This window comes from Mercenaria mercenaria, chromosome 18, assembly GCF_021730395.1.
Source record: "Mercenaria mercenaria strain notata chromosome 18, MADL_Memer_1, whole genome shotgun sequence".
Lineage (NCBI taxonomy): Eukaryota > Metazoa > Mollusca > Bivalvia > Venerida > Veneridae > Mercenaria > Mercenaria mercenaria.
Genome location: NC_069378.1, coordinates 32,152,379 through 32,167,649, shown reverse-complemented (window position 1 = coordinate 32,167,649; position 15,271 = coordinate 32,152,379). Strand labels below are relative to the sequence as shown.

Here is a 15,271-nt window from a genome sequence, read left to right as displayed (position 1 = left end):
TAACAAAGTAACAACAACAACAACAACCCGTCCTCTTCGCTCAATATGGAGAGCGCGCATCTACGGATAGCAGGGTCCTTTAGTTCCATCCCCAGACGAGGCGTATGTTCTCCGTCTTATAAAAAGGACATTGTAGATGAAGGGACAAATCTTCTGTGTCCTTACTGAGAGGATGAAGGATATCTAGCGATGAAAAAAGGGTGCATTCCTGATTGAAAATTGCAAGCGAAAAAGAAAATATAAGCTTCTAAGATCAAATAGTACAAGGAGAAAAACACTAACGTCACCTAAAGCAAAACATCTGAAAATTTGCAAAACTACCTGAATAGACAATTATTGAACCCGAGCTTAAAATTTATCAAGAATGGTCACAGTCATAGTTCATCCAAGACCACCGCCTGCATACATATGCAGAAGGCACATGAAAGCGAAGGCAATGTCTCAACAGATGGCATCAAGCGTTTGAAAAAAATCGGTGTCCAATCAGATTCGAACATTATCGAACAGAATTGTTAGACAAGGATAGGCAGATGTAGTGAAGGAAATTTGTAAACACAGAACGATTGACAAGGCTACAAAATGGTTCTTGTGGATTAGTTTCCACACTAGATAAACATGACAGAAGCGCGAAACCTCGTGCTAAAAAAGATTCGAGAACACCTCGCGCAAAGTTAGAGATGCCGCTAAGAAATCATATCTTACATCGTACACTACTTTATTGGCAGCGTTAGGTCATACTGTTAAACAACTGCATTGTAAATCATATGTATTTGTCAACCACGTTGTACAGAATCGATGCACAAACGCTGGTAAATTGCCAAACCGATTCTTTTCTGAACCACAAACCAAAAGGTAGTGTCAGCTGTTACAAAAACTATAATCATATTCTTTACACATGTACGTTGAACACGCGAAATTAAACGCAGAAACCATGTCTTACCTGGTCTTGCATTGGAATTCTAACATTTCGTTGTTTAAAGCAGGCAATTCACGCCAAGATCCTTTTGTTTAGTGCAAATGCCATAAAAATAAAAATAAAGCAAATCGCTTTAGTATTGGTCAATTATTTAAGATGTTGTAAAACACATCTTATGTTCAGCTAAGGAAGATAACTTCTTACGTTAGCTAAGAGTACCTTTAAAAAGTCATTAGGGCCTCGTTTGTAACGTGGCTGCCACATTTTTGTTATGAAAATAATAACATTATTTTTCTTGTAATTTGCTAGTTTTGGTAATTGTTATCTCAGATATATGATATAGGGTTGAACATTTGGTCAACACCTATAAAATCTGAACAATGTATGCAAGATCTTTTAACAGAAGATGTGTAAACATGTTTTGAATGGTTTAATACAAAAAAGACACTTAATCTTCTTTCGCTTTCATCCCTCGATCTGTATGTACAAAATAACTGATTTCGGGACCCGGAATATTTACTTGCAATCAACGCAACAGCAGTCGGCAAATCATTCATTTCGTAGTAAAGCCGAGAATCGAAAATGTGCACACTTCAAGAGAAATTTAAAATCTAACGAACAGTCATTTATATTATGATTTCTTTAATTATCATTTGTAGCAATATTTAGAGAAAAAAATATAAATAGTATGGGTTAACAAAAATTCTAGTATTAAACAATTACCATTACTGAAGAAGTGCAGTTTCCATCTAAAGATTGCCCTGCATCGGTAATCTTCAATTATAAGTTGACATCCTATTGTAATTTCTTCACGGTCCAGGGAACATTACAAGGAATATTTAACATGTTGAATCTAATGATACTTCAAATACAAAATAATTTGAGCCGCGCCATGAGAAAACCAACATAGTGGGTTTGCGACCAGCATGGATCCAGACCAGCCTGCGTATCCGCGCAGTCTGGTCAGGATCCATGCTGTTCGCTAATGGTTTCTCTAATTACAATAGTCTTTGAAAGCGAACAGCATGGATCCTGAAGAGACTGCGCGGATGCGCAGGCTGATCTGGATCCATGCTGGTCGCAAACCCACTATGTTGGTTTTCTCATGGCGCGGCTCATTTTATGAAATCTTAAACATGGCCAATCACCTTTGGGCAATATTTTATTTCAAAGAATTAGATCCTTATTAGAAATGTATCTTTTATTTCTTTATGGAATTTTGTAATTAATCCCCTTTAATACGAAAGTATTGAAAAAGTGGACTATTGCTTTTGATTTCGATATAATTTCTAATTTCGCATCTGCATTTGATGGATATTGGAATATTTCAACAGTCTAAATCAAAAGGTAAGTATCAAAACAATGTATAGCTTCGGAATTCATACATTTCAAATATATCCTGGTAGCACAACCATGATAGATAAAGGGAGGTAATAATATTTCTACTAACTTGCATTTCTAATGAATTTCGGCTAAAGATATATACGTAAATGTATATTTGACAAATATAATACAATAGGTCTTATATCCACATGGTTTCTTAGCCAAAGTATGTTTAGTATATTTATACATATTCTTAAATATTTCTGTCTTGGTCGGGCAACCAGGACAGAAAACCAAATTTTAGAAATACCTCCAGTGAAATAAAAACATATATGAAGCAGTCAATGAAAACAAATAAGTGCAACTGGTGATTTGTTTAATTTTTCGACCAAATTCCTTACTTGATCAATATCTGATTAAACACCTTTAAGCATTTTAAATTTATTACATAAAACTAATAATTGTACCAGGATTCAAAATACTGCTGTTCGTATGACTTCCATGTGGGCAGATATTACAGTTAAACTATATAGCTTAAGGCTTGTTTATGGTATACCAGTTGAATCGGAACGTAACCATCTTTGTAATTTTAAAGTGATAAAAACAAAAATATGGTACAAATAACCATCTTACAACGCATACATGTTATTGGTTAAGTTTTGTTTATTTTTACTTGGTCACATATTTTGTGTAAAATGAATGTGTCTCAATATTTCTTAAAAACAAGTATAGTTTGTTCTTATTCATACATTATTTGTACACAAAAATAGTCGTCTCAAACTTTGTATAAAGTGTATTATTTATACTTCTCCGTTCACAGTTCTTTTTTCTTTTTAAAAATAAATTCTTTGGAAGAGAAGCTAAAATTATATAGTGTATATTTATTTGTTCACAATTTTTAGTAAATATGGAGACTGCTTTAACTTAAAATTTGTATAGTTATACTTATTCGTTCACACATTTTATTTTTGTAAAAATGCCGTTTTTTCTCAATAACTGTTAAAATTTGTAAAAGTGCCCTTTGGTATAAACTTAATGGATAATATCCATGTAAAGTCATAAAACAATTAATTTCTGTTGCTCGTGCATCTTAATGCTGACAAATAAAGCCCACGTTGAAATAAGCGCCGACGAGATTTATGTAAAATATATGCGTTATGAGGCAGGAATTATATATGTATTAACACCATTTGTTTTTGAAATTCTAAATAAACTTATTTTCGACATGATCTTTCAACTTCAAAAAGATTTACTCCCGGCTCCGAAAAATTCAAAATAACTTTTCATTGAATCGAAACCTTGATCATTGGATAGGAAATTATCTAACTATATTGTAATAAAATGAGTGCTCACAGTTAAATGTTCTTTCAGAAATTAGTAAGTTTTTGGGGTTTTGTCCGAATTTACTGCTACTTGCAGCGCTAAAATATGCATGTGGATTCGAAAAATGATAAAAGGGGGTTCATCTGAAGAGCCAAAGGGTCTTTTTTTGTCTCAGACGCATTTTGAAATGATAAGCAAAGACAATGGTCTACAATAAATCGTTAAACATTGGGCATTTCCGTATCTTCCGAATAATAGACGCGAAAAGGCCGAGGTGATCAAATTGATTTACATGTTTTTTTTTACGCGTATTCAGTACCAGTTTTCAATCATCTTGTTATATCAGGAAGATGTATATTTGTTTTGTGTTAATGCAATTTTGTTTCGATTTGTTCACCCCGACCGTGAACGGCTAGCTTTATTACTGATTACGAATATATCTTAAGGCATTTAAAAAAAACAAGAGCTTGCTGTCCGGAAAAAAGACAACCAAATATTGACGCGACCGTTTATCTTTATGTTAAGAACTAGGACCGCCGCCCGTTGGCAGGGGCGTAGTTGGCATTTTATAAATTGCAGGTCCGATGTACGCCGAAGAAGCGACTTTGGTAGTGGGGTATTGGGGTATCCTCCCCACGAAAATTTGGAAAAACTAAGAGTGTCTATGGTGCATTCTGAGCCATTCTGGAGGAATAAAACCAATAGCGGGGGAGTTTAATTCAATAAAAACACACAAAAAACGATCAAAGTTCAGTTGATGACTAAGTTATCATAACTAAGTATAACTGACCCAACATCAGTATTATCAGTTCCATATCAGTCACACTGTGAGTGATATAGGTTTTCTATTTCTTTTATTAGCATTCAGCAAAACAAAATAAACAGAATTTGTTTGTTTTGAGTGGATATGGAATATATCACATTGACAGTTGATGCAATTAAATATTTTCATGAGCAGGTAGCGCGAGTTATTGTATCAGTTCTCGATGTGATATTCCATATCCATTCACAGCAAACATATTCTGTTTATTTTTTGCTGAATGCTAATAAAAGAAATAGCAAATCTATATCACTCACAGTGTGACTGATAAAAAATATGTTCCTGTATTTTGTTGATGGATAAAATGATGCGAATAATTAGATCACTCATGCTACGCACTCCTGATTTAATTACTAAGCATCCGAAGTTCTGATTATATTTATTCACCGATAAAATGTAGTAAATCATCATTTATTAAACAGATGCACATTTCAATAATTATTCAACTGAAAAATAAGCTGTATACGCACTTCAAGATATGCATTTTGTACTATAAAACAGATTTTACAGCACAGTCTAGACTTCTTTAATCAAAAACAATACTTTCAAACTTTAATAAACTAGAAACAGTTTATGTTTTCAAAATGCATTAGATTCACGGATTATTGAGAGGCACCGAGGTGTAGGGGTAGAATTAAATCAGGGTTATTTCCCCTTCATAATAGGGGCCGCTGTCAGTAAATTTCTTTTAAATCATGCAGTTTTCTACAAAAATTGACTTTGCATCAGGTTTTTATTCCCCTTTGCTCAAATACCTAGCTATTCCCCCTACCCCCACCCCTCAAATAACAGGCCTTGGCCCCTTCCCCTCTTGGTAAAAAAACCCTGTAAGTACCGTCGGACTCCTAACCCGGAGGTCGCGAGTTCGAATCTCGTCCGCGTAATTTGATCATGACATTCGCAACCCCTTTTTCGGCGCAAGTACTGTCTATTTGTCAACATCAATAAAGTTGTGGGGCGATAATTGGCGGGGCGGTGGTATACGAGCAAGAAAATAATTAAAACTATTGGTATCTGTTTTATCTTTTTAATCACGGAAATATCTAATAAATACGCTCTAATTACATGTTCAATATTGGTCAGGCGCGTATCTGGGCATACGCCTATACGCCTGTGCGTACAATTCAAATTCGACACAAACTGTCAGCGAGAACATAACGAACATATAAAGGAACACAGTGGGAACCGCACAGGAACGGCCGGTGGCAACACCTTCGAACGATAAATGTGTATTTTTCTCCTTTCTAAATTACACATTGCTTACAAAGCTGGGCATACTGATACTGCTTCATTTCTGTATATCATACTTATCTTCTTTGCAGTTTGCAGTTCATATGATCATTGGCATCTGGATTACTGTGATCTATAGCGTAAAAGTGAACAAACCTTATATAGGGAGTACGGACATATCATTTGATGTCGAACATGTATTGTGAATCGTTTTAAGTTTCGTATATTTTAGATGAATTCGTAATGTCATATGATCTTAATTACATATGTGTATATTGTGCATCCGTTTAGTTGAAGTTTTCTATACATGTAGAAGACATTTCGCATAGATATGTCTCACAAGAACTAAATATTCTGTCTGCCTAAGTGACAAACTTAAGTAGAAACAAGCAAAAAATGAAAGTAAAGCAAGTGTTTTAATGCCATGGAAAACAATTATGTAGGTAAACCCTAAACAGTTTCAGAGGTTTAGTATAAAATCATCAACTGTAATTTTTACAAGTACGTGTTTATGTCTCAAAAAACTGTCCAGCTTTTAACAGTGTTTAATGTTCGGAGGAAGGCCCCGGATGTCTCCCTCGGACATAACTTTAGGCCATGAACTGATTGCCTAGATAAAGCCGTAAATTGTTCAGAAAGCCAACCTGATGTATGAACTGATACCTGGATAAAGCCATAAATTGTTCAGAAAGCCAACCTGATGGTTTCCTCACAATGAAAAATGAAAAAATAGACACCTCGTGCGAGGTTTCGAACATACAAAGATACAAGCGGATACAAGCTAAAGACTTTCATATTTGAAAATATGAACAGTTACTACATATAGTTGAGGTAAACATAAAGTAACAGGTTTATCTGTATTAACAGTACTATATGCCCTAGGTTTAAAATAACACGTAATGCATGTATAGCTAAACACAGTATAAATATTTGCTGCTATTACAAAAAGTTTAGCCAATGATTTATATTTAATTAACACTAAATCTCAGCATACCGTTACATGTATATTAACTGGATGTTTGGATGTTTTAGATTTAGACCATCACTTCAGGCGAAACATTTTGCCACAAACCCCTAGTTGCGATACTCAGTCAAAAGCGAGATTCTGTTGTGCATGCAAGTTTCTATGGCAACTACCGAGCGCTCGTTTCTCTACATACCTACATATCACTTTGCCCATTAAACCTCGGTATACTCAATTTGGGCATGTCGGAATCTGTTTGCACAAAGGATCACCCGCCTGACTGCTATTCAAGTATCAATAAGATGCAATAAAACAGAGCAGTGGGAGAATAAAAATGATAGTCTTCCGTTATCTCGAGTAAGAAAAACGTGACTGCTTACGTGATATCGAAGACTTTATTAATGGTTGCAATAACATCTATCAATCTATATCCAGATCTGAATACAGAAGTACTTTTAGCAATTTGCGCAGTTTAAATTTGCATTTGCCAAAATTAGATGTTTAATGACTAAAAAATGTTAAGTTTCCCGTGAGAAAACTTGAAACGTTTGCAATGTGTGCATAGATACATTAACCAAAAACTTGCCAAAATGTTGATGCAGACGCAATGCATTAAATTAAACACTGACGAAGATTTCAAATACGATTACAACAAAAGTAAAAAAAAAACAACCTAGTATACCTTTAAAGTGCGAGGTATCAAAAACTTACCAAAATGCGGATGCAGACGCAATGCATTAATTCATGACGAAGATTTCAATTACGATAAAAACAAAAAAAACTAGTATACCTTTAATGTGCTAGGTAACGTTCCATTCATTGCCTATGTAATCTTGACATTGTGGAGGATATTAAATGAATAATGAATAAATAAATAAATAATCATAGTGACAGCTTTGCACACGGTTCGAATATTCGATGCTTTCACGTATGTAGCAGTTAGATGCAGTTACCCAAACTGCCATAGTGTTAGGCCCCTTTGGCGTGAGCGGGTCTTGGCAGTTGTACAATAAAATATATCATAGAATGACACAGTGTTTCAGTGACACAAATATTTTGAAACATAACCATATATCTACTGTTACTATTGATGTCTAATGTACGAAAACAGGGAGTATATTGTGTACAGCAATTCACAGAACTCTGATTCTTCAACGTTCTAAGCCTCAGCCGTGCTAGAGCGGTACACAATTTCATGGTCAAGTTAATTAGAACTCTTCATTGTAAATAAAGTATACGAAAAATGGTTGTATTCCTCAAAATATCCTGGGCTGCTCGAGTTGCAGTTTTTGTTTTTAGACAATGTCACGATCCCTGCCATTAAGCATGAGCGGTGTGCTAATCTTTGATTTTAAATGATTACCTCCGTAATATGTAGTACAAATGTGACTAGATTAACGCTGGAATATAGCAAGAGAACGCATCTCTTGCCTAAAACATTCACTAAATCTCAATTTTCTGGGAGATGGAGACCCCCTCCCTCACCTACATCATACTCGCAGCATCGCTGCTTCGTTCGTAACTATGCTGCTCATATCTAGCGTACAGTTCAAAACCATCCAGGTACGCTCCCGTTAGTGACTGATTCATTACCTCCTACAGCCTAACCCCCTTACCCTTCGATTTTTATTGCATATTTGGCATTTTTATTTTTTCACTTTCTCGGATAATCTGCAGGCCCGGGCCTGCAGTGCCTTATAGAAGCTACGCAACTGGTTGGAACGGCTTAGATCTCATCAGCTACTGTCGTGACGTATAAATGTATACAATGAAAACTAAAGAAATTAATTTATTTTTTTATTATTATTATTAGCTTGAAATTATAGAATCATTTAGGCTATAACCTCGTGTTGCTTTGTTCATGAGCGGACCTTGTTCGTGTGTCAGTTAAATCTTTAGCTACTTTTGTCTGACTCAAGGCATGCAATCATTGTTTGACAAAAAATATTTTCAAGCTTTTCTTTAACGGCGTCGAAATAAAAGCATACAAGAATGGATTGATAGTATGATTTAGCAGAAATAAAAGAAAAGCAATATTTCGTAAATACATTTCACTCGTTTCCGATGGAAATGAAACATTTTCCCTCTTCAGGCAATTAATCACATATCTTGGTAAAGGTAACACTGCCGCCAGTATTATAACTAGAAGTATAACTTTGGTCATACGCATTACAGCTGTTCGAATATTTCCATTTCCGGCTAAATTCTGACGGGACGCTTGACGAATATGTCGCCATTTTTTAAAATGAAGAAAACTTGTGACCAAAAGTGATGTAAAGTACACTATTCCCCATATCACATTTATAAATATCACAGATTTTGAGGCTGATAAAACATTGCTTTCTTGCAGGCCATAAATTGTCATCCATATTGCAATTCCAAGAACCCATACACATGCAGACAACAACGTTACTCTTCTGTTTGTAAGGTATAGCTGAGATTTCAAAGGGTACAGAAGTAACATATATCGCACAAGCGCAATAACACTGACATGCGCATTGGCCGCAAACCAACAAATCCCATTAATTGTAGCAACAACTTGTCCTTTATAAGATAACGGAAAGGAACAGTTCAACGACCGCACTACGGTTTCAACAGCACTTATTAGATTTGTGGTAAAAAATATTGCATCACATAACGCAAGGCACGCAACTGATACATATGTTGGCTTTCGTAAGTTTTTATCTTTTAAGACCAAAATTATGACCCAAATATTAGCAATTATGCCGATCACAAAAACGATTTCAATAGCCTTAAATACACAAACATTATGACAACTGTAACAATTCCCGACATTTAACGGTCTCGGTCTCGATGTTACATTTCTAAATTGCCGTTGTCCTTTGAAAACGTTTCTTGGTGTGACATTTTGTGATCTGTTGTCAATTTCAATAATGGGATTTATATCATTAAAGTTAGTGAGATTTTCGTTGTATCCCGGAAATAGCTCCATCCTCTCCGCAACTTTTCCTGAAACAATAAATAAAATTTGCCAAATTATTAAAGAAACAAACACAAAAGAAATAAATAGTGTAAAAAACATGCATGTTTGATATGAACTATTCCCACATTAGTCGGAAAAGGAACCGCAGTTAGTTTATTGTTTTCGGATGCAGTTAATGTGAATTGTTTTAACAATCCAAATTATTGCCGAAGTATTGTTTTTAGGCAATTCATGCAGATTGATTATTTCGCAGACCACTACAATGATTTCTGTGCATTACAACTACCGAAAACCTATTTTCTCTGGCAATGATTTGGTACATTTTATTTGCGTAAAAACACAATCATCGTATATTAATAATCAATATTATGTTGACCTTTCACCAATCTCGGCAAATCTTTGGACAGTGGTGCATGACATCTGTAATTTGATATCACTAAAGGGTTTCATTAAATAATGTATAGATTGCAATTCCTGTCAAGTAAATTAATAAATATTATGATGAAGATATAGATGGAACATAATTAACTGATTTTATCACATTTACTAAACGTTTTTCAGTGAATTACCGAAATATTAGACTGGAAAATATCAGTGAAAAATATCAAATATATAGTATAACATTGTATTTTTCACTTGAAAGAAACTATAAAATGGATAAATATAGTAACACATGAAGTGAGAAGAAATTTTGTTTATTTTACATGTAAGATAAAGTACATTTCACTCATGCCACTCCTGAAAATATTGCATTTGGTGACGCGTAAAAGATATTTCAATTTTATACTGAAACAAACAAATATCCTCTTTATGTTATATTCTAATAACACTGGTTACACCATCCTTCTTGATATAAGTATAAAAATATATCTTACAGTTGACTGCTTAAAGAATCTCTTTGTTTATATCGGCTGAATTATAACTATGCAATTATAATATAATTATGCATGTATATATTATGTCACTAATTGATTGCCTAAATGGAAATTGTATAAATGGATACTTAAAGGCAATATCTATTTAAGGGGTATTTATCCAAGAATGAATGTGATAATAATTAGGTTATGTAATAGTGTATGTTGTTGTTCAGAAGCCCACATTTAAAATCAAGATGTGTTATTTGTACATTGTAATGATCTGTATCTCCATGTGCTACCTTCTATGAATAAAGTTAATATTATTATAACATGAATGGATTAAACATAACAGAAAACTGAGCAAAATTCTTCAACAGTTCCTGATTAAGGGCACTCCTTAAATATCCTCAAAACAAAATTGACACTTTTCGAAACCCCTTCCAAGCATAGTCCGTGCGATTGTTTCTTGCTGTACAAAGACAAAAACAAGGGGGGTATTCGATCTACTCCTTACCACCAAAACAAAATGGCGGCCAAAACTGAAAATGTGAGTTTTTCTTACTTTTTATCTTTTTCAAAGATTTCTAGACCATGACACATGGCTATCAACCTGCTCCACTGTTTTTTCTATCTATCAGTACCTTTAACTTTGGAAACAGTGCTGTAATTTGTCTGGAATGCTGGTCATGGGATTTGAATCGATAGAAAATATTCCTGAAAACACGGGATAAGGAATAGTGCGATTAGCAAAAATGGTCTTTTTCCCTAATTATTCAAATAGTTGTGAGCTAGTTTTCTGATAAGAAGTAAAATTTCAATATATATTTCCATCATGGTTAGTCTGGAGCCGATTAAAAGTCATAATTTTAAATTACACAGTTTTTTGTCTGATGGTAAGGAACAGTGTACAAAAATAAGAAGATAAGGTGCAGTTCACTTCTTCAAGCGACTTTTTTCTTCGCTCTTTTCAGAGACAATCAAGTAAAATTCTGTTACAATAATATTTTGGTGATCATTTATAACTATCTCTTGCTCAATGTAGGAAGATTTAAAAGGTATACGCCTGTCTATCAGACACGTGATGTACTGAAAGCCAAAAGTTTAGCAAGTACTTAATATAGTATCCCTCGCCAACATTTAAGTAACTATAAATTTCTGTTTGGTATAGCGCCCAAAGTCGTTAATAACAAGCAATTGCCTTACAAAAATGTTGAAATATTTTTGTCTTAAAAAGTAAAACCTACTTAAAATACAATGTGTTCTACTAAAGATAGTAAAAAATGAGCAACACCACTTAACTTGTTTAGGCATTATGCATTGTTGAAATATACCGCTCTTCTTTGTAATTTTGCGTTAAGATACATACGTTATGCGACATTTAGGCGCACTAATTCACGATTTTATGGATACATACAGACAAGAAATTATTCGTGGTTGAAGCTTTAACTATGCATACGATTTTTCATAATTATGGTTAACTCTTACATTATAAGTTAACGTTGGCTTAGAGTTATTACGGGATATTACCTCGCACGTTTCGCTAGTAGATTATTAAACGAACATTTAACAGTTACAATACATATTTAAAAAAAATTGACAAAAGGCAAATCGCAAACATAATTAGCTCATAAAATCATATATATACTCTTATGATGCCATTAACATATACATTTGGAAGAGCAATTTGAACATTTTATGTGTCCTGCTTGTATCTTAAGCTGCACTACCAAAGAAACGTATCATTACACTGAATTACATGGGTATGAGAAAAAATACATTCAAGTAAGGCTTAATATGTGGCAAATATGATTGTTATTTACCAACATTATGCATCTTATACCACGAATTTAAGTTCATTTAATCATCAAGCTTTTCTTGGAAACATTTATGTCAATCAACTAGAACATGTATTAAACTTGTCAAAAATAAAATATTGCAACTTTACAATAATACTTTTAAACAACAAATATTGTGATTATTCCTTTGCAGTAAAACCGTTGACATGTAATCAGCATAATCTTATGCACAATATGGCTATACAATCTTGGTAACCATCTGATCAGAAATATGCTGATGGTAACGTATGTATCCCAAATTAAGAATAACGAATCAATTCATTTTCGGGCACCAAAATTCGTGTTCAAGATTGCCATCAAATTGAAGCCGACCATTGTAAATCAAAAGCACAACTACTTAATTATTCAAATTAATTATTTCTTACGATTGTCAAGTTAATTATTCGTAATTTCAAAGGCGGCGTTGATAATCTCGTTCTCTTGTATATTTGTAAGGTGGCAGCCCTTATAACAAGTGCTTTTGTCATTGAATCCATGAATCACACAACATTAAGCTGTATATAAGAAGATAAAGTGCTTATTCAAATATTAAAAATGAAATGTAACCACAAGTCACCGTGTCGGAACTTTTCAAAAAAAAAAAATAAAAAAAAAGATCATTTTATTTGAGTACAACCACATTCAAGAACCAAGCATCAACAGAAACCGACAATTCTACATATAAAATTTCATTCAGAATTAACAGTTCTATTAAGTCTGTCTTTACTGTAAAGACTTTTTCAAATATATTTACAGTCTTGTAAAAAATATTTCAAGATATATCACGGTTGGAACAAAATTTTATGCCCTTTAACTGTTAGATTTTTACCTTAACAATAACCCCAGGTCAACAGTGAGTTATTATTACTGATATACGCACACATCCACCAATAACCTTTTTATTGATACATACGTTACCGATCACTGTGCTATGGGTACCACGGGTATGCTGTTTCCATTCATTTTGTATTTAAAAAAATGTCAAACATCTATCTTTATGATAAAAATGCTATGACCTACGACCAATTCTGTAAACAAAACCTTTTTAACAAGAAATTAATATTAAAGCATATATTATCAGATTTTAAAAATAGAATTTGCATGCCGTTTTGAACAAAAATAGTGATAAAAACAAAACTTTTCAGCAAATTAAAATGCCCGAGCGTTTTATCTTGGAACCTTGACTTCAAAAAATAAAAGAAGCCTCATGTTGTATAAAATGGTCTGTCAGTAAGATATCAAGTATGAAAGGATACATACGTTACCATACGTAACGTATGTATCAATAGTTTGTACTGTGTTCATGGCGTACTCAAAATGTATAACAACATAAATTTAATTGAAACAAAAAATATAATTGTCATATAATCACAAATAGGTTTTATAGGTTTAAAATATATTTGTAAATATCAAATTAGCTTCCTATATAAACCAAACATTACCAGCGGAGCCCGTTGAACATTTTCAGAAATAGAAAACACGTCTTCAGGGACAAATGTGCGACTTTACATGTGTGAAATCTGCATCTTATGACGTAGACGATACAAACTGATGACACTGTCAATTAAAACTGACTGACACTTTCTTGTTTATGTTATTTTAAATAAGACTGGTAACGCTTGTATCGATCACGTATCATTTTGCCATTTCTTATGCCAAAAAAAACTACTCTTAGCTCAACATGAATTGCTGTGATTTTCAATGTCTTAGAATAAAGGTAACATTTGTATCACAGAAAGTGGAATCTTTAAGGCAGGTTTAAGTGAAAAATATATCACTACTAAGTGTATCTTGTATCAAATGTTATAACATGTAGTTGAAACAAAACTAGAAATAACCTCTAAAGACATAAAAACGCTATTCTTTGTATGTCAAGCTCATATATTCATAGTAGGAATTAGATCCATAACATACGTATCCTTCATCGGCGTCATATCTATTTTATTGTTTAGGGATCGTAATAACACAAACATACATATTATGATGCAGTTATTAGTAATTAGGGAATATGTATTCTTTGCATTTACTAAAAAAATCCGTCATTAACTATAAAAGCGATCGAGCGTTGAGAAGTTTTGTACAAAACTTGCGCATGGCATCAGTAACGTATGTATTATTTTAAATTGTCTCTAGACTAGTACATGTTTTGGATTATGGATCAGATAAATCCATTTGACATTAGGTAACAAGTATAAACACATATTCATTGAAATTATAGTATGTTTAATTTGCTTCTGGAGCCTATTTTTAAACGACCACAATAATGAACACTCGATTGTTTGTCATGACTTTTAACGAGGGAATGGTTTACACTATGGTTCACCTGCAGTATTAATGTAGTTTAACAGCAAGGGTCACGATTTAGACTTCTTTAATTATTACATGGTAGAGAAATGTCGATTGGTTAACTCAGAAACGATGAGAGAAAACTGTAAATTCCGTTTGAAAAAAAATTTGCTCTGCACCTTATCCTCTAATTTTCGCACACTGTTCCTTATCATCAGACAAAAATTGTGTTTTTTTGAAAATACGAATTGTGATCTGCTCAAAACCAACAGTATTAGATAAGTATGTGGAAATATTCCTTCAACTCGGAAAACAGCTTACAACCTGCGGTATCTTAGGTAAAAAAGACCATTTTTGCAAGTCGCACTATTCCTTATCCCGTGTTTACCGGAGAATTTTCCATCGATTCGAATCTCATGACCAGCATTCCAGACAAATTACAGTACTGTTTCCAAAGTGAAAGGTACCGGTAGATAGAGAAAACAGTGGAGCAGGTTGATAGACATGTGTTATTGTCTAGATATCCTTGAAAAAGAAAAAATGTAAGAAAAACTCACATTTTCAGTTTTGGCCGCCATTTTTTTTTCCATGGTAAGGAGTAGATCGAATACCCCCCTTGAAAAAGCCAGTTATGCGTATCTTTTGCTACCATTTACTTTCATTCTTAACAGGTAACTTGAAAAATATCTAGTCTCATTCAAATCTTGTCTGCCGATCTACTAAAATGCCCTCGAGCTTAAACCAATATCTTGTACCTTGTTTCAAAATAACGA

At 33.6% G+C, this 15,271-nt stretch overlaps 2 protein-coding genes across 2 annotated transcripts in view; one reads left to right on the top strand and one right to left on the bottom strand.

Moving 5' to 3' along the window:
- Positions 1-15,271, top strand: part of LOC128546054 (uncharacterized) — a 93,629-nt gene that overhangs the window by 42,210 nt on the left and 36,148 nt on the right. The window lies entirely within an intron of this gene.
- Positions 7,769-9,530, bottom strand: LOC128550466 (melanocyte-stimulating hormone receptor-like). The gene has a single exon (XM_053529590.1). The coding sequence runs from the start codon at positions 9,527-9,529 to the stop codon at positions 8,504-8,506; it is 1,026 nt and encodes a 341-aa protein (XP_053385565.1). The 5' UTR covers position 9,530; the 3' UTR covers positions 7,769-8,503.